Source organism: Salvia miltiorrhiza, chromosome 2 (assembly GCF_028751815.1).
Source record: "Salvia miltiorrhiza cultivar Shanhuang (shh) chromosome 2, IMPLAD_Smil_shh, whole genome shotgun sequence".
Taxonomy (NCBI): Eukaryota; Viridiplantae; Streptophyta; class Magnoliopsida; order Lamiales; family Lamiaceae; genus Salvia; species Salvia miltiorrhiza.
The window spans coordinates 74,173,365-74,198,081 of record NC_080388.1 but is presented as its reverse complement, the minus strand read 5'-3'; the positions used below and the strand labels follow the sequence as shown (position 1 = coordinate 74,198,081).

The following is a 24,717-nucleotide window of genomic DNA, read 5'->3' as shown; positions in this document are numbered from 1 at the left end:
ATAGTCTCCAATCCAACAATTTCCTTATTCTCAAACTAAGTTCAAATCTGCTTTCTAACAAACATCGACGAATATTTATATTCAGTTATAATCGACAATTTCACCTCGTATCGCAAATTTACATTCAGTTACATTAATTTATAAATCAAGCTTTCCGGGCCACTAATACACTTAATTCAACCAATATGGCTTCAATATTCATCCTAATTAAGTAATGATTCTAAAATTATAATCGTCATAACAATTATTCAAACCAATTCAAATTTGAGCATGGAATCCACTCCAAATGTCCCATTCAATAAGAATTTAAGATGCAATTGATGCTAACTACATTCATTAAAATCTGTACAACATTACACCTTTTCAGTACTTAACATTTGATAAATCACACAAAACTCATACAAATATATGTAAATGTGCATAAATATGCAATAAAATTTAATTTGCATAATACGTATCATTAAATTAAGTAACAAAAGTTAGATGCAAGTTGAGCCTATAGTATTTATTGGTAATTGAAATTGTGAAACCAACTCTTTTTGAGCTGGATTATACTTAATATCTTATTTTTATTTCATGAGGATATTCTGGGACACTGTCCACCTGCTCCCCTCATTCCATTCTCCATAATTAAAAAATAAATAAAATAAATAAAATGTCTACCTTTTGAAAATTATATAGCTTTCAAATTAAATGACACACTTTTCTAGGTTATTAAAGAGAAGGCACTGAATTTTTTCACTCATGAATTAAACGTAGAAACTTTAAATAATTTTTCCCATAAAGAAAAGTAAAAAAAAAAAGAAAAAAAAAATTTGAAAAAAGATGCCAAAGTATTTAGTGCTTGCACAGTCCAGCTGGATATGCTTCATCAAACCTTTTTTTTTTCCAAGTAAAATACAAATAGGAAAAAAAAAGTGATGCCTCTCATTCATTCTTTAGGCCACTCGTGCCCATCATTTATTATTTTATTTTTTTGTATTTTTTGAGGGTTATTATTTTTTTGAAAATTTGAAAACAAGAATCCGATGTATCGTCCAAATATTTATATTTAATACAAAATCTTGTAGGAAAAGCTGAAATAGTGGCAAATGTTAAATCTTATACTACTAATTACTAAAATAGTGAACACAATACACTAAAAATGTAAGTAATTGATAGAATAGTAAAAAGAATAGGCAAATTGATATAAGAAATATTTAGAAGTGGACATACTCTACTAGATATGAATGTTATTCCTTTTTATATAGATTAGTGAGTATATGGTATTCCAAATTAGGTGACATATTTGCTTGTAATTTTGCCATCATCCAATAATAATTTACGTAAAATGTCTTTGATATTAATGTTCATTAATACTCTTTTTGTCCCTATTAATTTGATCAGTATTTTTTTTCAGACTGTTCGAGCTAACTTGATAACTTTGTTTATAAAAAAAATGATCAAACTAACTGGGACGGAGAGTGTATATTTTTTCAAAAAATAAATGTATATAATTTAAAGAGTATTCAATGGATTTTTGACAAAAAATAAAGTTTAAATTTGACAACTTATAAAAATAAAATTAACAATACCAAACCAATAAAAAAAAATAAAAAAAAATACCAAACCAATAAAACTTTAATTTTTTTTCGCAATACCGATAACTTTTCCTAGCATAAAGGAAAAGCTCACGAAAATACATAAAATAAAACAAGAATCCGCAAATTATAATTTCGAAAACGAATACAAACAAAATAAAAGGACAAAATATTAATTAATTTATTTTTAATTTTTTTGAAGAATTGCAGTGGTGAAGCACACGCGAATCGAATTGTAGTGAATCTGAGCGAGGAGGGGCCCACCTTCGCCAACTACTGATTGCTGGGACAACTGTACAGTGTAAATCCAGCTGTAATGGTCCACGTGTCAGAAGAGGATTCGTCGTCATCCCCACTTATCTTTTCCCATTAACAGCGACTGGTCCTACGCTGTGTCCCCTCAAGCCAAGCCAGGCGCCAGCTAAGCTGGTGCTTAGCAAACGGCTCCAATTTTTAAATTCTTATTATTTCTTCTTTTAAAATTAAAAAAAAAAACTTTTGTGGGAAAGTACAATTCATTGTGGGGAAAAAGTTTCTTACCCATTTATAGTAAATGGGTAGAAACTATTCAAATTATTCAAATACTTAATTTCATAATAATATATAAAATTATTCAAATGAACTAAAATAACCCTAGATCACATATTTACATACTGACATAAATTTATCGTAGATAAAAAAAATGAATTATACTCCCTCCGTTCTAATTTAATAGGTTCACTTCTTTTAAATACGTAAATTAATAAACTTATTTTTTAGGAGGAAAGTAGTGTGGAGTCCACACCAATTAAATATATACCATATCTTTATTTAAAATGAAAAACGAGTCTATTCTAATGAAACGTTTCAAAAACAAAATCAAAAACAAAAAATAAAAAAATGAGCCTTTTAAAATGGAACGGAGGGAGTATTATCTAACAATTGAATAAATTAATCTGTCATTTGAATCGTCAGGTCAAAATCTTCAATTATATGGTTGGACAATTCAATGTATAAGTGTAAAACACCAAAGTCGACATAGAAGGTCATTATAAAAATTGAGTATTAGTAAAATATATTAACTCAATTCATTTTTGGCGATGATTATTATGCGAACTCCGACAATTAACAGCAATAGATCTCGTCAGCAACCAGTGCGTTGGCTTGCTGATTTCCCTAGCTGGTTAAGCGAGATTATTTTGGAGGATTTATCCTAATATAATGGCACATCTACGGTTTCAAAAAAAAAAAACAGCAATAGTTAAAGTTATGTTAATAACATTAGTTGTTCAGGAATTAAATTCAGTGTACCACACTTTATGTCTCACTTTGTGTCCCACTTTGAATTTTATGGGTTTTCTTACATTTTTTCTTCAATTTCAACTTTGTATACTTTAGTTTAATTTTGTGATTATTAACTAGGGTTTATTCCATCAATCTAGGGTATATAATTATTTTTTATCATTTAATTTCACTTTTATTAGCTAATAATATGATGATAAATTCAAAATCATGGTATATAGTTTTTAAAAAATTAATTTTTTGAAATAAAAATTAAATACTCCCTCCGTCCCACCCAAGATGCAACATTTTCCTTTTTGGGCCGTCCCAACCAAGATGCTACATTCTTTATTTGGCAAAAACTAACACTAATTAAATATTTTCTTATTACATTCTCTCTCCTACTTTATCACTTTTTATTTTCTCTTTCTTACTTTATCACTAATTAAATATTTTTTTATTACATTCTCTCTCCTACTTTATCACTTTATTACTTCTTCTCTCCTACTTTATCACTCATTCCTTAAATCTTGTGCCCAAAAGCAATGTTGCGTCTTAAGTGGGACGGAGGGAGTATAATTTATAGTATTATAATAAAATTTATTTTTATACAAAATAATTTTAAAATAATAAATATAAGCATGAGACACAGTGACACACATAAAATTGTGGGACACTAGATCTCATCTCAGTTGTTCAATGCTAGTCTAATAATACTCCAATGTTTAAATCACTCGATTTATTCCGTGAATTGCATAAATTCATGTGAAACCTTCTCACCGCGCTATTCAAATTTCAAATCAAAATTCATACTTATTTCATTCCTAAAACATATTCTTTAAAGTAGTGGATATAAATTTTGATAAAATTTAATTATTGTCCACAATTTAAAATAATGGTGATCATTAGTGAAATTATACGAGTTTATTAGTTGCAATATATGAGAATTTTAAGTGTTATAGTTACATTATGTAAAAAACTAAAAAATGTTATGTAGATGGGCGAGAAAGGAAAATTTAAATTTTTTTTATGAACATACAATATTAAACAAAGAAATTTAAAGATCATGTCACGGTGAACTCAAACCCACCATTAGGTATTAACTACTCTATCACCTGATCAACATACGCATATGAAATACTACATCCGTCCCATCAATTTAGTCTTCTCCCACTTTTCACACAAATTAAAAAAATACATTTAACCTTTATGTTTTTAATTTTTATACCCTTATTTTCACACATCATTTTCACATTTAAGTGAAACATTAAATAATTTTTTTTTTGTAAAAATAATACTTTTATATAGTATTAATTATAAAAGTGGTCCATCTTTTAGAAATATCCAAAAATAGAACAAGGGACTAATTTCATGGGACGGATGGAGTATTTTATAAATGGGAGTAAGTATTACACACTCCCTCCATCCACGATATCGTTTTTATTTTATAGACGACACGAGTTTTAAGAAAATAATTGACAAAATAGATTATTGTCGTGAGTGAAATTTGAGTCTCACTATTATTGTGCATGAAATTTGTGGATTCTACTACTAGAAATAAAAGTGGAAGCGATATCGCGAACGAACAAAAACAACAAAAGTGGAAACGATATCACAGACGGAGCGAGCACGATATAAAATTTAAAGACGAGATCAAAATTTGAACATTAATATTATTATATGTATTAATAGGCAAAAATGCCCTTTTTCTTATAAACACTGGTAAAAATGCCCTTTTTCATAAGTGAAAAAGGGCATTTTTACAAGTGTTTATAAGAAAAGGGCATTTTTGCAAATGCCTCTTATTATATTATATGTGATAATGAGCCGACCTCCCACACAATGACACAAATATCTCAACGCAACAAAAATCCAGTGGGAGAAACAGCCCATTAAAGCCAAGCCAACATCGCCAACGGCTCCAAGATTTTGAACAGTATCCGACGTGGCTGCGGTGATGTACGATCACAGTCCTACGTGGCGGAGCGGCTTCCCGGTGAAGCCAAGCTTCGACACTGCTGCCGCCTATATATATACACTCTCACTCTCAATTTGGTCCACACCACTCCACTCCCCTCATCTCTGCTCCCAGCAATCGCAACCCCCAAAAAATCCTGCAGTTTATCGGTTCGATAAATTGCCCCAATGGCGAAGCTGGCCGCCGCGATTCTCGCTGTTTCCGCCGCCTTTTTCATCGCCGGCTGCGCCGGTTCCTCGAAATTCGACGACCTCTTCAAGCCCAGCTGGGCCTTCGATCATTTCGCTTATGATAATCAAGGAGAAGTCGTCAACATGAAGCTCGACAATTTCTCTGGTATAGTATCGCATTATCTTTGCTGATTTTTTTTTTCTTGCTATTTTTGTTGTTGTTGTTGTTAAAGTTGGTTTCTTGAAATGTAGGAGCTGGATTCGCGTCGAAGAGCAAGTATTTGTTTGGGAAAGTTAGTGTTCAGATTAAGCTTGTTGGTGGTGACTCTGCTGGAACTGTCACTGCCTTCTATGTAAGCTCACTATTCTCTGTGTGTGTGTTTTGAATCTTGATTGATCTGAATGTTCGATTTTACTGTGCATTTTTTGATTTTGATTCTGATTTTGCCTGAGGTTGCCAGTGTTTGGAGTAAAAATTTGATCTTTGATACAGTCGCTCTGTCAAAACTAACAGCTGGCTTTTTCACTACAGTGGCCTTCATTTGAAAAAATGTGTGTTTGTTTTTGTTAATGGTAATATGGTGTGGCTGTTGACTGTTTGGGTTTATGTTTTTGAATAATATGTGATGGTTTTGACAATGTGCAGATGTCATCGGAGGGTCAGTTCCACAACGAGTTTGATTTCGAGTTCTTGGGAAACAAGACAGGGGAGCCTTACCTCGTCCAAACAAATGTTTATGTCAATGGTGTTGGCAACAGAGAGCAAAGGCTCAACCTTTGGTTCGACCCCACTAAAGGTTTCCACACTTACTCCCTTTTCTGGAACCGGCGTCAAGTTGTGTAAGCTCTCTCTCTCTCTCTCTCTCACTCTGTTTGTGTGTGTGTGTGTGTGTGTGTGTGTGTGATGGGCCTTGCAGCAGATGGAATAATTTGTTCTGAAAAGTGAAAAGAAAGCTGAAAGATGAAAACTTTTGACACCCCATGTTGAAAAAGAGATCAATCTCCATGCACAATTATATGCCCACCACCAATTTGCTGTGTTTTTAGATTAGGGCATAGTTTCAAGACTAAACCATTGGTAGATATTCTATCTTGTTTATGTCCTAATCCCTAATTTCGAGATGAAATGTGGGGAATGACACATTGTATTTAATTAATCTTGGTAATATTGTTTGATTATTGTTAATTTAATACTAATTCTCGACAGATTCTTGGTGGATGAGACTCCTGTGCGTGTGCACTCCAATTTAGAGCACAAAGGCATCCCTTTTCCCAAGGATCAAGCCATGGGAGTTTACAGCTCAATTTGGAATGCTGATGATTGGGCCACTCAAGGTGGGCTGGTGAAGACGGACTGGTCCCACGCGCCCTTCGTCGCGTCGTACCAGGGCTTCGAGATCGACGCTTGCGCGGTCCCGGGCGAGGTGGCGGCGGCGGACGTCCAGAAACAGTGCAGCAGCGGCGGGGACAAGCGGTACTGGTGGGACGAGCCCACCGTGTCGGAGCTCAACGTCCACCAGAGCCACCAGCTCGTGTGGGTGAGGGCGAATCATATGGTCTATGATTACTGCTCCGACACGGCGAGGTTCCCCGCCACCCCGGCGGAGTGCCTCCACCACCGCCACTAGTGTGTGAGTGTGTGTATGATGTGTGTGTTTGGTGGAAAATAGGGTTGGGAATCTCTCTAGCCATTTGACATGGCCTCCATGTTTCAATGCATAGCTTTTGTGTTCTTTGTTTTCCTTCACTTTTTTTTGTAATATATTTTCATTTCATTAGTTTTAATAAAAATCTTTGTTCCTTGCAAATTATTGACCTTGTCGATGTGCTCGATCGCAATTGTAGGATCTTGAAAACATATAAACTTTGTAAAATATGAAATTGAAACACAATTGTAGTAGTGATCCTATTATTTTTTTTATAAATTAATAATTAAATAAAGAACATTAAAAGACTGTTTAATAATGCACTTGAATCCAAGACCTTTACTAGTTCAACACACATATACAAAAAAGAGTAATGCTATTTTGTTATATGAGTGATCATAATAAGCTTTATAATGTATTTATTTTTTTTTTGTTTAAAATAAAACTAGCAAAACCATAATTTTATTTGAAACGAAAGAATTTTAATACATGATTTTTTTTAAATCATATTATGGCTAGCCATATTAGGGATGCATGGATTTATTATTTTGAAAACTTAAAAGGATAAAGAATATGAAGTTTGGTGTTTTTTTTGTGACCTCATGTATCGACTTCGCAAAATACGAGATTCAAACTAAGATTAGAAACATTGATTGTGATGTGTTTTGGAGTGAAGTGATGATTTTGAACATGTGAAAGCTGTGAGGAATTTAAGAGGGTAAATAATTGAAAAATATTGAAGGCTTAGTAGTGGGCCCAAACTCCAATTGATCACGGGCTTATTTGGACCTAAGATGGAAGAGGACATGAGTTGGCTGGGCCCATTATGACTCAGCCTCTATTGATAAAGCTAGCTAGAAGTGGGCCCACTAGTATTTAAATATGATTAATAATCTAAGCAAATGAAAGCTTTTTATAGTAAGTTAAAAAGAAATTTTTATCATTTAATAAAAATGAGTATCTTGTTTTAAATGCTCAGTTTCATAAGATTTTAGTAATAGATATTATGTTACAGGGGTGTTCGGTTTGTAGGATTAGATAAGATTAGTTTTGTAATATCTTTTTTGGTTGGATAGGTACGACGCCTAGAATCAGTCTTGGTTTATAATTTTTAGGTTTTTTTTTTTAATTTTATTTTAAATCTTTGCATGATCTACAATTCGTCATAAACGAAAAGATGTAGTATTATTCAACGTGGAAATAAATTATGATCATCGATTTAGTCAAGATCTATGAATATAATAAGTTCGTAGTTCCTAGATTAGGATAATTACTACCATAATCCATATATATTTGCATAAAATTTTAAGTTGTTTTTGGACTTCACGTTATGAAAAATATAATAATGTAAGTAAGCAAGCATTTAATTTGTATTGAATCTTTTATGTCTTAATATATATATTAATGAATTAAACAAAGAGTATTCCCATTGTGTCTTATCTGCAAAAGAAGGGGAAAACGACAAGACTTTATATTGGCACATGACTTTGTATCTCTTTAATTTAAGTCTTTCATGAGATTATACATTTTTTAAGAACATTTAGATGAAATATTTAGGATTGAAAACACTTTTGTTGATTTAAGTTCAAGATTGTATTTGGATTAAAAGCTTTGCCCAAAAAAAAAACTAATTTAAAATGAAATTGCATGGATGGTAAACTAATTCAAACAATGCACAAAGAATTCGAATGAATCCATATTGAAAATATAAAACTAAACGAGGGTCAAAATTATTTCCTCAAACAAGACTAGTACATATATTGTAATTTTTATATCTAACCTCTTAGTCATTAAATTAAATTTATGATGATTGATGCATTGATGGAATGTGGTCCTATCTATGAAGATAGGAAGATGGAGTTCATAAAAATGATGGTCAATAGAAAAGTGATGACCATATTTAGAAAGTAATAAATCGAGTTTGTTATAAGAAAGTATTCGTAGTGACTTTGAAAATAAAAAATTAGGAATTACTATTATTTTTAGATAAGAGAAATAAATATATTAAAAGATCGCATCACGATAGAGTCAAATCCAACACTTTCATCGTTTGAAAGAAAAATGAATTAAAAAAAAATTATACTAAATGTATATGGTTGCAGCTGTAAATCTATAATATAAAAGAGCGTTTTTGCCTCCCATTTTTTAATTTCTTCCGCCACAAATTTTCCACTATTTTTTCTTTTTTTTCTTCTCTTTTTAAATTATTTTATAAACACTGTCAAATTTGATTCGTGAAAAAATATTCAATATGAATCTTAAATTTAATATGGTATAAAAATCATCAAAAATGAATTTAAAACGAATAAATTATGAAAAATTAAAATCTAAAATACTTTATTTTCTCTCTTCATTAAAATTTAACAACTTTTTACTTATGTTTGTGTATGAAAATATTTATTTAATTAATATGACGGTATATTCTATAATAATAATAATGCATAATGCTAATTTTTTTCATTATCAAATAATTTAAATTTATTTAATAACTATAATTATCATTACACTTTATACAAAATTAGAAAATTTTGCATTTTCAAATTCTTGATTTTATTGAGTAATTGATGTGAATTATTTTATTTTAAAACATATTTGACATTTGTTTATATTTTAATTATATTTTTTAATATTTATATTCATTGATATAAAATATCATTTAATTTCGATATTCGTTGTGTATCGCTCGAATGGTCGTACTAGTTATGGTATAAAACTACTTGTAATCTTCTTGGTACTACTGGTGCCTTATCGTTCTATAATATTTACTTTCCTTATCAAAAAAAAAAAAAATTATGGTATAAAACATAGTGTAATAGATTTGGTGTGGCTATTCTACCCTAAAAAATTAAACTAGGGTCCTACAAAATGGGTGGGCTTCTATCTATTTCTTCGGTAATGATGGTGGAAACATCATAAATAAATTTGAACACCTAAAATTTATGTGGATTTTGGCATGTTTAACTGGAAATTTCGATTTTTTTTTTAAATATAAAAAAAATATTATAAAATCAAGTAAGTAATAATATAGAACAAGAACTATAAAACAAGATAAGTAAATTGTAATTGTCCTTTTTTCTGATTAATTGGATTTGAATAATTGTAGTTATGTTACCCTTTATTTAATTCACATCGAATAAGATATAATGGCTTTGAGTAATGAACCCAAAAAAGTAGTTAGATTTGAATTTATGGAATCATGGGATTAAAAGTTGAGTGGACTACAACTGTATAAGAACAATGCATAAAGATGGTTTACTAATTAGAGCACAATTAATTTATTAACTGTGTATAATTAATGTAATCATCATCAGGTAAAGAATGATTATATATGAAATAGAAATACACCAAAAATGCAATAATTGAAGCAAAAAATAATAAGGTAATGAGAAGCATTGTAGACCAATCACATAATTTAAGAGATGAGAAATGATTGGTCCTTCTTTTACATCATTAGACCTATAGAGGACCACAAAATTAAATACAAGTTTTTAAAGCATAGTAATATTTAATATTCAGATACTATCATTTCATAGTTACAAGTACAATTATGCAGTCAAAAGAACTATACTATACAATCATATCCTATACATTATTTCATAAAATATATAACTATCTTATTCCATCTTAATTGTAAATGTAGCCTATATATAGCGTTTGGTTGTTCAAGATTGAATTGTCCCGAGATTATTCGATATTGAATCACCCCGAGATTATACGAGATTATTTTTATCACAGGGATTAGGACAAGACTCATAAGCCATGACTAATCCTATGCGACACTCTCCCAAGATTAAGTCACGGGCCCTATCTATCCAACCAAACAAGATACTATAACATTACTAATCTTGTCTAATCTTATCAACCGAACACTCACAGTGTATAAGATTATCACTTTTTTTTTTTCTTAAGGGATAGTTGTATATAATTCGTGTGGTTAATGAACTTCATTGAATTGAAACTGATGTGGTTGTTGAAAAAGTACACATAGACTAATCGTGCGCATGAAACAACTGCAACGATATCGTTTAAGGTGGTTGGTCGGCTAATTTACGTGTATTTTCTGATAATCACGTTGATTTTATTTTTCTCCTAATTTTTGTTGTATTTTAAACCGCACAAGTTGCAAAGATGTATTATAAAAATTAAGAACACCTAAACTATAACATCATATATAATATATATTCAAGTTTTTTTATTTCCTTTTTCTTTTTTGAAGAAGAAGCCAACATATAGATATTCATGTTTATAGTTGGAACCAGTGCATTTCCCAATTAGATATGATTATTAACCAGCATCATTAGGTAAAAGTGGGCCCTATATATTTTATTTGAGTTCATGGTGAATTATAAAAGCTTACTTTTACCTCACCACCACCCTTGGGAAATTCCCAATAATATCATTTATCAAAGATGTGACACCCATCTTGCTTTCCAAATTATTCTAGCTATCATTAACCGCAATAATAATAGTATATATACTACAAAGAAAAAGGAGTATTACATTTGAAAAATTACAATTAATTTTCTTATATAAATAAATTGTTAGATATAACGGAATTTTTTTATTGTATCTTCTTAATTGATTATTTGCATAAAATAAGAAATTATTTTGGTGAAGAATGTTCAAAAAGGGTAAGAATAAAGGACATTTATTTCCTAAAAAGATTAAAAATAAATAAAAAATAAAGGACATTTGTACTATGAATTTTGTATTCAATGTTAATGATGCTCAAATTTTGCATTCAATGTTAATAATGCTCTCCACCCCCACATTTTGAATTATTGGGCATCAATGGTATGGGACAAGTTAAGAATTTTACTTTGATATGATATATATGTTGCCTTTTATTTGGGAATGAAATTGGACCACATTGATGCCAAAAAAAATTGGATTTGGGAGATTAAAGAATCACATGGGGCAAATTAAGGAGGACCATCAATTTTCAAAAAATAAAAAATACATATATGATTTTTGTTTTATCTCATGACTATATTGTACAAGATGGTCTCAATAATGCTCAATATTTCAATTTGTAATGAATTCATCTTTTTTTTAATCACAAGTTTTTAGTAGAAATTTAGACATTGAAATAAAAAAAAATTATTTGAGGGCCTTTGAAGGCAATTGTCCATGTTGTCATTTTTGTTGTCGATTTCGTCAACGAATGCCATGTGATCGAATAGTTGAATTGGATCTTATGTTGTGGTAGAGTAGGATTATAGAGCAATAAACGAATAGAAACGTAAGATCGAATAGTTGAATCGGATCTTGTGTTGTGACAGAGTAGAATTATAGAGCAATAAACGAATAGAAATGTAAAGAAGACACAGATTTACGTGGTTCACCAAATTGGCTAAGTCCACGGGCAGAGAAGAGAATAGATTTTATTATGGGGTTAGGTTACAGATTACAGATCTCGAGACATATCAACATCTTGACACGACGAAATTAGAGCTTTACAGTAGTTCGAGTTGCAATTTTGGATGTCTGGTGACAAAATTTGTCAATAAGGGAGGATAAACTAGACAATTAGCTTCTACAATCATAAATCTATTTTGGGTTCGACATTAAATGAGAATGTCTAAATCTTAGCTCAAACTCTTTCAAAAATTAAAATGGATGAATTTACTACAAATCAAAAGAATTATAAGTTGAATAATGTCCAAAGCTTGGGATTTATATTACCAAGTTTTCGTTTTTCTACAATAAGTTTACGATGGGCTTTTGTTTGTCCTATTTTAGTTAATCTTCTATAGTTTTTTCTAACATATTCTTGACCAAGTTTGTTATTTATTCATTCCTCGAAAATAGTCCTCAATTATTTTCAATTAATCTCGTTAAGTTTGTATTTTTTTTTTCAGATTCTGCTTATTATTAAACAGTTTTGACTATTAAATTATCAATACAAGCTGTATAATAGCCCAATATGTTTGAAAAGATTAGCCCACTTTTTATATGACATGCCATATGCTTCTATGGGCCCAATTGATGATCCGTTCAAATAGATAGCTTCTTTTTTATTGGCCCATTTATTTTGGATCCAAAACTATTAAGTTTACTTCATTTGAATAGTTTTTTTTTTTTTGGGGGGGAGGGGGTGGTGTTAAATTCTAGGGTTAATAATGTTTTACGTCTCGAATTTTCTACGTTTTCTTTAAAATGTCCCGAACATTCATTTTCTCCTAAACAATTCCAAACTTTCAGTGCTTTTCTTTAAAATGTCTCGAATTTTTGTTCTCTCCTAAAAAACCACGAACTTTCAGCGTTCTCTATAAACAATCCCACTATACAAAAATTATTGATCGAAAGATGACTCTTCTCAAATTGGTTGCAGTCAAATTGTGAATCATATACCACCAAGCTGATAATTTAAGATTTTTCTAGTGAAATGAGTCATCTTTCGATCACCAGATTTTGTATAGTTGGATATTTTATTAAAAACGATGAAAGTTTAGGATTTTTTAGGAGAAAATAACGAAAGTTCAAGACATTTTATGAAAACGCTAAAAGTTATTTTATTGCATTGTCCACATTATAGTTATTTTTTATAATTTTTTTATTCAAATAAAAAAGTGCAGAAAATTTGAAAAAAATATGTACAATATAGTTTAGACAATAATATAATTAAATCTTATTTTATTCAAAAATAATAAATAATGTAATTCAAAATTTATCTTATTAAACTAATTTGTGAACTATTACAATATAACTGCAGATTTATTGATTACATATTGCACATATAAAAAAAAAGGTACTAGCATTTATTGAGGGAAAAAGAAAGTTGTTCGATAAAATAAAGGCAAAACCGTATTGACTTGGTCGAATCGTTCAAACCTCTTTATGAAAAGTAAATATAAATTGAAAAAAAAGTAAATATAAATTGGGAAAAAAAGAGTTTGACTAAACATTTGAATGCCGTCCAAATTTTTATTTATTTATTTATTATTAAATAAATATATGTAGAGTGTGTGTTGGACGGTTCTGACCAACGCGCTTCACACTCTTCATTCAATTCTCAATTCTAACTGTCTCTTCCTTTTTGAATAAAACAACAAACATGGTGTTATGTTTTTATCTCTCTTAATTTTTTATTTTAAAATTTTTAATGGGGTTAATTATAGTTATAACTTCAACTTTCAGTCAATTTTAATTTATTTTTTAAAATTGTTTAAATTTTAAAAAATTACTTCATCCGTTCACAAACAATTTCACTCACATTTACAGTGAGATCATTACTCCACTAACAACTTCACTCACATTTTATTTAAGCTCGTGTGACAATTTTTTTATGGATATTAATTATAATTACAATTACGCCAAAAATATGGTAGTAGCATTGTTTATTGAAATTATAACATAATGTATTCTACACTACAAGGGAGTTATAACTATAGGTAGCCCATCATCATCCGACCACCGGTGTGGTTGGAATCGCGTCTGAAAGTTAGTGTAACTGTGCCCAACTTTAGGGCTCGATTTTGATCGTGTCGATGGTCCGATGACGAGAACTACCTATCGTTGGAAATCCCCTTTAATTGTGGCTATAATTAAAAAACTTCTCAAAATTCAGGCTATGCAAAAGGTAAATTAAAATCGAGATTATAAATTAAAATTTGATGAAAGTTGAAGCTATAAACTGTAATTAACTATCTTATATATTTGATGAGATTCAGCTTGTAATTTTCAATATCTGTCAAAACAATGAACAACTTGTATTTTATGTATATATATTTTTTATGCATCTATTTAGGTCTATTTAAGTCTTTTAGTTTGAAAGAAGGTGGACTTGTAGTCATCTTATCGAGTTACTTTAATTTAGATGTTCTAAATGAACCGACTTTGAATTGAAGAGGAAAAAACCAAAGTTTATTTTGAATTCAAATTTTTGACCTATTTTCATATGAAAAGATTGACCTGGATTATATATCTATATTTATAAAATACTTAGGTTAGGTTACAGTGAGATTGACTATGTTCGTGAAAGATGAAAATAATGAATAACTCAATATAAATTTACGAATAAACTGCTTATTATACACAAATAGCGTATTCAGTTAATATGGTAAAATTTTCACACCCTCTAAAATGAACTATCTTAGAGAAGCTATTCATACATTACAAACTACTTATTTGTAGATTTATATTGATTTATTTATCAATTTATACTGACGTCTTTATTATTTTTTTTATACAATAAATTTAAATAAATTAATGTCAATCATATATTTTGAATATTTAATATTCAAAATTTATTAGCATTTCTCATCGCATTCCATCATTTTCAATAATTTCAGGTTTGATGATTTTGGAGATCCAAACCCTACAATTTTCCAATTTTTAGTTACAAATTAAAATGATGAGATGATAAGAGCACACGATTGAAAGAGAGACACGTATTTTAAAATATTCAAGAATAATAATAATTGCTCTGATTTAATATATTTTGTTTGTTTAGTTCCGACTTGTGTCAGTTTGTGTGGGCAAATCTCATTGTTGGCTTTTATTGTGAGTTTTCACGTGACTATCAACTTTAGATAGATTGGCTTGTGAATGTACTAGGAATATAGCACTTGAATATCTAATAATAAAGTTTTTTTTTTTTTTTTGCATTTGTATATCTAATGTTAAATTGAAGTTATTAATTGCAAAGCATGATTGGTTGGGATTATCACACTATTATGTGTTTTAGATAATTATTATACTCCTTCCGTTCAACAAAAATAATCCTAAAAATGAACGACACGAATTTTAATAAAAATAGTTATTGCATTATGAGTGGAGAAAGAATTTCACTTAAAAAATAGTGTTTCTAATGATAATTAATTGTATTGTAAGTGAAGAGTAGGGTCCACCATATGATAGATAGTTTCCTAAAATGAAAATGGAGTAATTATGTGAATATCCCAAAATGGCAAAAATTGAAAAAAAATTGTGGACGAAAGGAGTATGAAATTACTTATTATCTAGTTAAAATTAAAGTGAAAAGCCTCTCGTGTGATCGTTCACATGAAACGGATTAAATTTAATCGAAATCATGCATGGCGGTTTATTTTGAATATACCATCATTAATTTAGAGATTTTGATAAATAAAATCATGAAATATTTCAAAATCACAATTTTAACATGGGTTTTGAAGTGTGACAAATTAAATCATCACTTCGCCAAATTTACAGTTTTGAAATACAATTTCAAATTAAAAAGATGATAATTTAATTCGCCATATTTTAAAAAAATCAGGTTAAAAATATAATTTTAAAAGAATTTATAATTTTATTTGTCAAAACCCATTAATTTTGTAAATTATCGATAGGTAAGTGATCATTTTCGTGTTTTCGAATTATTATAATAGACAAAACTCATGGGCCTTTCTAACCTAGTTATATAGGATGTCACCTTCTTGCCAACTATTATTTTTGCGATTCCATATTTAGGTAAATAGTGACGGTTAATTAAGACATTTTAAAGTTAGGTATGAAAACATGAGTTGTTAAGGCCATGGTTGACCTACTCTCTCCATCAACAATATCACAACTTGCAAAAAATGAATTTTACAACACATTTTGATGTATTTTATTATATGAATTGATGCGATTAAAATTTAATGTTCACTTAAAGATGTACTCCCTCCGTCCCATTATTAATGGCACGTTTTCCTTTTTGGGCTGTCCCGTTATTGATGGCACGTTTCCTTTTTTGGAAAAAATAAGGGAGTGTTTAATGTTAATGATACCCCTAATTAAAAGCCTAATTAAACAACTTTAAAATAAAAATCTGGCACGCGTCTCTCTCTCTCAGAATTGGAACCGTCTCTTCTTCAATCCATTCCATTTAATTTCTCCCTCATGTCCGCCGCTCTCTCTTTCTCTCGAGTCTGAAACCCTAATTTCTTTCTTCGCCTGAATTCTCCATCTCACGCCTGCCGCCCCTCGTCGCCTTGTTAGGCTGTAAGCCGCCGCCCCCTCTGAATTCGTCTCTCACCGATTTGGCCTCCACCATCGTCCCCGATTGAAAAATCCCAATGATGTAAACCCTTACCAAAATCAGATCTGTCTCTATCTTCGTCTTCTGCCTGTCGTCTCTCTCTCTCTGTGACTCTACCTTCAAAATCTGAGGGATCTAACCGAAGGATGTCGAAAGACTACGGTGATTCATATGATTGGGAATGGATGGCTTCTTTACAGACATGGATCGAGGTCAAGGTGATTGAAGATCGAATCAGAGAACGGGGTCTCCGATGAACTGCCTGTATCATCTTCTCCGATAGTCTCCGATGAACTGCCTGTATCATCTTCTCCTGCTAATTGTGATGCTTACCCCGATTCCTTTTTTCTGTGTGAGGAAAATTGGCAACACAGGGAAATGGGTGATGCGGAGTTGCGGATGTTAAAAACCCTGCTTCCTGCCTTTTTTCTGGTGAGATCTACCCTAATCCCTATTTTGGGTTATGCAGATTCAGTTTTTAGATCAATTAAAAAAAAAATTATTTAATGCTTATTAAAAATTAAATTAATAAGAAAAATTAAAGTCAGAAAAATTAATATGAATAAAATAAAGTCTTTATTTATATTGATAAAATAGAAATATCCCTTAATCACAAACTTAAACATGTGGACCACACTCTTTATTCTACCTAATTCTTTCTCCTTAATCTCCGTGCCGAAAAGAAACGTGCCATTAATAACGGGACGGAGGGAGTATTATATACGAGGGTTAGTTGTATATAAATTCTTAAATTTTTAACAAATTATCATACTAATTTATACTCGTTTAGCATATTCTTACATTTTTCATCATGATGACATGGCATAAATATATATACTCGTTTGCAGTGGCGGAGTCTAGAATTTAGTTGAGGGGGGCTGAATTTGTACGGGATTCAGGGGCGGTAGCCCCCGATTTTTTTTGGGCATTTCATATATTTTTTGTATTTTTTTATTAAAAGACAAGCATAACAGTAATAATAACGAACAATATTTTTATAAATTATATAGTTTCAATACACTACAATTTTTTTTTTTTACCATTCCATACAGTTTAAGCATTTTTTATTAAAAGAAAAGCATAATAAATAACGAATAACTTTTGTATGAATTATATAGTTCTAAATTAATAACGCAATCAATATTAAATTAAATATGTATGCAGAGATATAACAAGTAAATCAACTTTTATAAGACAAAGTTCTTTTATACTCCATCCGTCTCACAAAAACATGAACGTTTTTCCATTTTGAGGTGTCTCACAAAAACATGAACATTTCCATTTTAGTACATCATGGCCCACCACTACTTTTCCTTAATTAATTCATTACTCTCACAACACCTTTTAAAGTGGGACCCATTTTCCACTTACTTTAACTCTCAACTAACATTTCTTAAAACCCGTGCATTTCTCTTTGTTCATGTTTTTGTGAGACGGAGGGAGTATTTAAAAAAAAAAAAAAACTCAAAATTTGGGAGTGGGCTCCAGCCTCCCTCCCAGTCCCCATGTGGCTCTGCCACTACTCTGCTCCTTTGGCATGAATATGCTTGTGTGACATGAATATGATCTGTCTAGAAAAAATAAAAGGTCGTCATATTGTATAGTTAGATGGAAACGATATCGTTTTAGGTCAAAAATTTTGTCGAAAAATGAAAAATGAGAAAAAAAAATTAATAGCTGAATAATTTAAATAAAGATTTAAAGTTTTTGTGCAAAATAATTTTTTTTTTGAAAGTTCAATAATTTATATACAATTAATCTTATATACAACTAGATAAAATTAAATTTACGATATTTTATATCCATTAATAAATATCCGAGTTAAGAAAATCGTTATATAAAATTATAAATAGACACAACTAGTACAAACGATGATATATTTTATTCAAATAATTTTCAAATCAAATCTTCTATACATCAAATTTCAAAATATGTGTTCTTCTCGATCTCATTCCCCACCAGTGTGTCTGTCTCTCATTTATGGCGATTGTGCTATATTACCTCTCTCATTTTGTGGACTGAATTATCACAAAGCTAAAATTAAATTTAGGGTTAATAGTGTTTTATATGTTGTATTTCCGGTGTTTTTCATAAAATATTTTGAATTTTTGTTTTCTCATAACTTTCAGCATTTTATATAAAATGCCTCAAATTTTCGTTATCTCTTACAAAATTCTGAACTTACATCATTTTCCATAAAATGTTCCGAATTTCCATTTTCTCATTAAAAAAACTCCGAACTTTATGAAAAAAATGAAAATTCGAGACATTTTTATGAAAAAGCGCAACAAGTTCAAGATATTTTATGAAAAACGCTGAATGTTCAAGATTTTTTAGGAGAAAATGAAATTTGGAACATTTCATGAAAAAATATTGAAAGTTTAAGACATAAAATAATATTTAACCCTAAAATTTATATGATAATAAAATCAAAAATGAAATACAAGCTAAAATAGTGGATATTGTATGGTCCTATACAATAAATAGACTTAAAAAAAGAAGAAGAAGATCACTCATTTTTCTCATGTAGTAACTCGAACCCTTCATTTATTGATCGAAAGAGAAGCGTCTTATTAATTTAGCAATCGTCTAGAATCAATGATAGGTTATAGGGAGGGGTTTATAAATATTTCCAGCTAATTATTGCTAGAAATTACTTACTACCTATGATTGTTATGGCCCATTCAGTTCTTTATTACCTTTTTTTCACAAATGATCAAAATTTAGGTTGTGATTAATTTAAATTCAGTAGAAATAGAAAGCAGTGACGTCTAGGTATAATAATTAAAATGTTGTACATTTTGAAGCTATATTGTGGCTGGAACCAAGTTGGCCAGCTGAATTGCACCGCGTTACTATTGGATTTAATTAATTGTGATTCTGTTAAAGTTTGACTTATTTAATATACAAACAAAATAACTTCTGTTAAAGAATATTGATATCTTTTGTTGCTTTCTTATTTATTTATTTATTTATTTTTGAATTATAATTAGGAGATATATATCTAAATATAATTAAATAAGCAATCCACGTACAAACGCGACCTCTACATTATATAAATGTGAGAACAATATCCACACAAAATTGAGAAAACACGAGTTTTAAAATATTAGCTGAATGTGTTGTAAAGAAAGTAATGAATTGACATTATTTGTAGTATTGTGACGAAGAAATGAATTCATAATTGACATTTATTGTAAGGGCTATTTGAGTTATTTGTGTATAAATTCAATATTTTTCAAATTTTCTCACGAACCTTATTTTTATGTTTCTTCACATGAAATTCATTCTCCCCAAGCTTTCAAATTTCTTCACATGATAAAAAAAAAATTGAATTAATATGTTAACCATAATTAATTAAGCATAAACTAATTGAGAAACATGCTATGATGGAAATTTTGGATCTAAAGATCATATTACAACTTTCTAATTTATCGACACAATAAAGAAAAGTATACTCCTTCTATTCCACGAATCTTGACACGTTTTCCTTTTTGGGCCGTTCTACGAATATTGACACATTTCCAAATAAGGTAATAATTATTACATTCTCTCTCATATTTTATCACTTTTATACTTTATTAACTATACACTTAAAACACTAATCTACAACTCCTTAATTCTTGTGACGAAACCAAACGTGTCAAGATTCGTGGCACGGAGGAAGTATCATGTTAATAACTCTTATATAATTCAATTTACTTACAACTCTAGATCATCTCAACCTCTTCGCACCAATCATATACTCAATAATGAACTATACGACAAGTCACAAGTGTCTTGGATTTTGTATAAGTTACTTATTTTTTGAGAAAAATTATGAAGTACTTGTTTAAAGTTTCACATATATATATCTATATTTGGTATAAAATTATTAATGCTTAGTATCAAACAAAAAAATTTATTCGTGAAGCAAAGCTGATAGTGATCACACAACTCAAGTTGTCATCGCTTGATTTAATTTGTGGGCTCATATTTTGCATGAATGTAATATTCTTGTGAATTGCATCTAATGGATATATGTCAATTGCAGTGCCAATAATAGAATTTTTTGTGGTGCAAAAGCATGCATTAATAACGAAATAGTTGGTTACAGTCTAATTGCAATGTTTTATTTAATCTCTAATAATTAGATCATGTCATGTCCTATCTTTAGTGATAGCTACCATCATCCTACCATAGTGCCATATCCATTTATTTATCACAATATAGGTCTAATTAATGCTACAAATTTGAGTTACATATTTTGTTCTTTTAAAGAAACAAGCCCCAACATTTTTTTATTTCAAGTAACATTTTTAAATAAAATACAAAGGTAATAGCTTGCTTTTTTTTTTTTTTTGAAAATTACAAGAAGTAACTAATATAATTAAAATAAGCAATCCGCACGCAAATGTGACCTCTAGACCACACAAAGGTGGGAAAATAACCGCATGCATGTGTAATTACTATCCACACAAAAATGAAAAAATTACTCACGCGCAGACGAGATTAATTGAACCAAAACCTCTTACAAAGACAAGTTTTTGGATGCCTCAAATTTGCCACTTGAACTACTGATTATACATAATCTTTTGCTTATGTGGTTTGCAAATTGTTGTATATATAATCACATTAATAAATAGTATCTATTACGGGTGTTTTCTCGTAGAAATAAAATAATGTATTTTAGCTTATAAATTTATGTATGATAAGTTTGTTTGCCTAGATTAGTTAGTAGAACGACCATCAAATAATTGAAAGATCTTAAGTGCGTGTATCCAAACAAAAAGAGATTTAATCTATGATTAAATAAATGTTTTCATCCATAAAAATAAATTGTATCTATCTAATTGCTACATGAGATGCAAAGCATCTGCAAAATTAAATAATATCGGAAAATCGAACAAGACTAAATTTAACCGTCTATGATCTATCTATTTAATTGCTGCATGAGATATGATGCATATGTAGAATTATAATACTCCCTTCGTCCCATTATATGTGACATGTTTCCACAAATGGAAAATTTTAACCCTTAAAAAAGTGTAAACTCTACCACTTTTAATCAATTTACACATTTTCCTTAATTTTCGTGTCGAAAAATTTTGAGCCACTTATAGTGGGACAAAGGGAGTAGTATTCAAAAATTAATCAAGGATAAATTTAACAGTCATATCTTTTTTGCATAAAATTTTAAAATAAAATATTTATTCAAAGATTCATCAATTTTCTAAAATATGACACTTATTCGAAGACAAAAAGAGAGGAAAATGAAAGAATAGCTTCCTTGACTATGTTGAAAATGACAATTATACCCTCGATAGGCAGTGTGCTTATGAACTATGAAGCTTCTCTAGAAAATTCACACCAAACACGACTTTCAAAGAAGACTGCATTTCTTCCCGGTTCGACCCGACCCGGCCCGACAAAATCTCCTTCTATAAATACACGATCACTAGTTTTCGCAGCTCAGTTCAACTGAAAATCTCACATCTCTTTTCTCGCAAAAAAAAAAAGGAAATTATAAATAGAAAAATCACGCAATCTCTCGCAGCTCCAGAAACGCCTGGGATCACACAGGCATTTCCTCGAACACGTCATGGGCAACAGATTCCTGCTCGCTCTCCTCACGCTCTCTGCATTTCTCCTGACGCTCCACGCCGCCCGGGCTGACGGAACCCCCGCCAACCCGGATCCGTCGGCTCTGCTCCGGAATCCGGAGCCGGAGATGACAATAGCGGATCCTCCGCTGGCGGAGAGAGAGACGGAGTCGGAGGCGGAGGCGCCGGCGGAGTGGGAGAGCAGGAAGATCGGGAAGCACCACTCGTCGGATAAGTCGGTGGCGGGCGGCGGAGTCATCATCGGCGGCCTCGTCACCGCCACTTTCGCCGCGGTTTATTGCTACATTCGAGTCACTAGAAGAAAACACACTGATGCTTTGACATGATTTAATTTTATTTTTTATTTTTTTTAAATTTTGTTTGGGTTGATCGAGAGTGTGAATAGTAGATTAGGATAATTTTGGGGGTTTTGGTTGCTGAGTTATATAGTTACAGATCCGATCACCTACCCACCGTGGGCAAACATAACGTGCCCACCACTGATGTGGCAATTGTAATTAGAGTAAGATAATTTTAATTAGAGTAAGATTTATCAATTATCCTTCCTAATTAACATTGCCACATCAGTGGTGGGCACGTTATGTTTGCCCACGGTGGGTAGGTGATCGGTTCTGTATATAGTTAATAGTCGAATTAAGGGAATTTTACCTTCGTTTTCGTTTGGGTTAAAATTTTACTTGAATTAGTTTTATTAATTAACTAAAATTAACTGTAATTGTCTAAAGTTTTGAGTCCAAAGCTTCTAGAGAAGTCCGTCCAATAAATGCTCGTAGTAATTTATTATTTTATTTTTATGCTTTTCTTTTCCATTTGCTACGCCGAATCTCGTATGTTTAATCACACAGTAATATTTTTCCTTTGAATATTACAACGAATTATAAATAAATATTTATTGTGAAATAATTCGCACGTGGGTGGGAATTAAACTCCAAAATTCTCACCAAAGAGCGATTTTGCATGCTTTTAAGTCTAATACTTCCAATACCAAAAATGAATAAAAGTGCCTATAAAAATGAAGTGAATGTAAATTTATCCCTATAGCAAAGTGGGTGGATCCCACCCAATTTAGCAAAAAGAAATTAATACTCATATGAAAAAAGAGGATAATAATAATAATAATAATACTCTTTTCGTCTCAATTCAATAAATTATATTCCCTTATTTCGATTTCCCGTTTTAATAGGTCACTTCTTTAAATAGAAAGTCAATATATAACAAATATTTTCCACATAATTTATTATTTATTATATTTCACGCATAATTATATTTTATTTATTTCTTTCTTCTACTCTCTCTTTGAATATATATGTATATATATATATAATGTATTATAAACTTTTTCTTTCTTATATCCGTATTCAAACCTTGTAGCCAAGCATAGTACTCTATCGAATTTGAGTCGTGGTTATGGACAACTGTGGCTATTTTGTTAATAATAAAATTATGAAATGTTTCTTAAAAAATATTTCATCCGGTCCCATTATAAGTGGCTCAATATATTCAACACGGAAATTAAAAAGGTATAAATTGATTAAAAATGATAGAGCCTAATATTTTTTTAAGATTAATAAGACGGTCTAAAATAAAATACATGCTTATTTTTATGGGACGGAGAGAATAATATTATTTAAGTGTGTTCGTGGCATCCAGTGCATGCCCAGCAATCTGGGAATAGTGACATATTATTTTACATTATTATATGACCACATTTTCTTGATTTGCTTTTCATTTTCCTCCTATTCTTTTGGTAAACCTTTCTTTATTTCATCACTACGTTTATTACTAACTTTTAGGCACATCTCCCCATTCAGCCTATTTGTGTGTTGCAATTTGGAAAATTATTTTCAATAATATTATTTGGATATAACATGTTTAGATATACAATAATTAAATGTATAAAAAATATTTGTATTTAATTTTTTAAAATTAAAAATAAAACAAATTAATTTTATTATTTTATTCGCATCGTAGTTGTTTTTCGACATAATTAAATAGAAGATTAATATGAAACTATAAAATTACATGAAACATATTTAATTATTCAAAGAATAGATCAAATTAAACAGGACATAAATTTTTTAAAAAATGCAGGCCAAATCTAATACTAGTACAAAAGGAATACAAAGAAATAGAATTTGGATTTGGAGCTTAATGTATGTTGTATGAATTTCGATTCATAAATAATTTCACATTAATGTGGGTGTGAGTTGGCCTAACAATATGTGGTTAAAATTTTGGGTTCGAGTTTACTGTGGTACAATCTTTAAAATTTCTTTATTTATTTTTATGACTTATAAAAGAAAAGGCGAATTATTAACCACATAAGTAACTATATAATTTTCAAATAAAATACATTTCTCAATTAAATTATTAATAAATATAAGTCCAGATCTAAAACTTTTCGCATGAAACAATATGTCATCTTTCATTGGAAAAGCCTTTTAATACTCTAAATTGACAGCTTTAGATTATTTAAAACTCTAAAAATTTATACTTTA

At 30.2% G+C, this 24,717-nt stretch overlaps 1 protein-coding gene across 1 annotated transcript; it reads left to right on the top strand.

Annotated features, from left to right (window-relative positions):
* Window positions 1–4,690: 4,690 nt before the first annotated feature.
* LOC131009283 (xyloglucan endotransglucosylase protein 6) lies at window positions 4,691–6,796 on the top strand. Its single transcript, XM_057936576.1, has 4 exons — window positions 4,691–5,154; window positions 5,241–5,341; window positions 5,635–5,828; window positions 6,196–6,796. Exons 1-4 carry the CDS (start codon window positions 4,986–4,988, stop codon window positions 6,614–6,616), a joined length of 885 nt encoding a protein of 294 aa, XP_057792559.1. The 5' UTR covers window positions 4,691–4,985; the 3' UTR covers window positions 6,617–6,796.
* The last annotated feature ends 17,921 nt before the right edge of the window (window positions 6,797–24,717 follow it).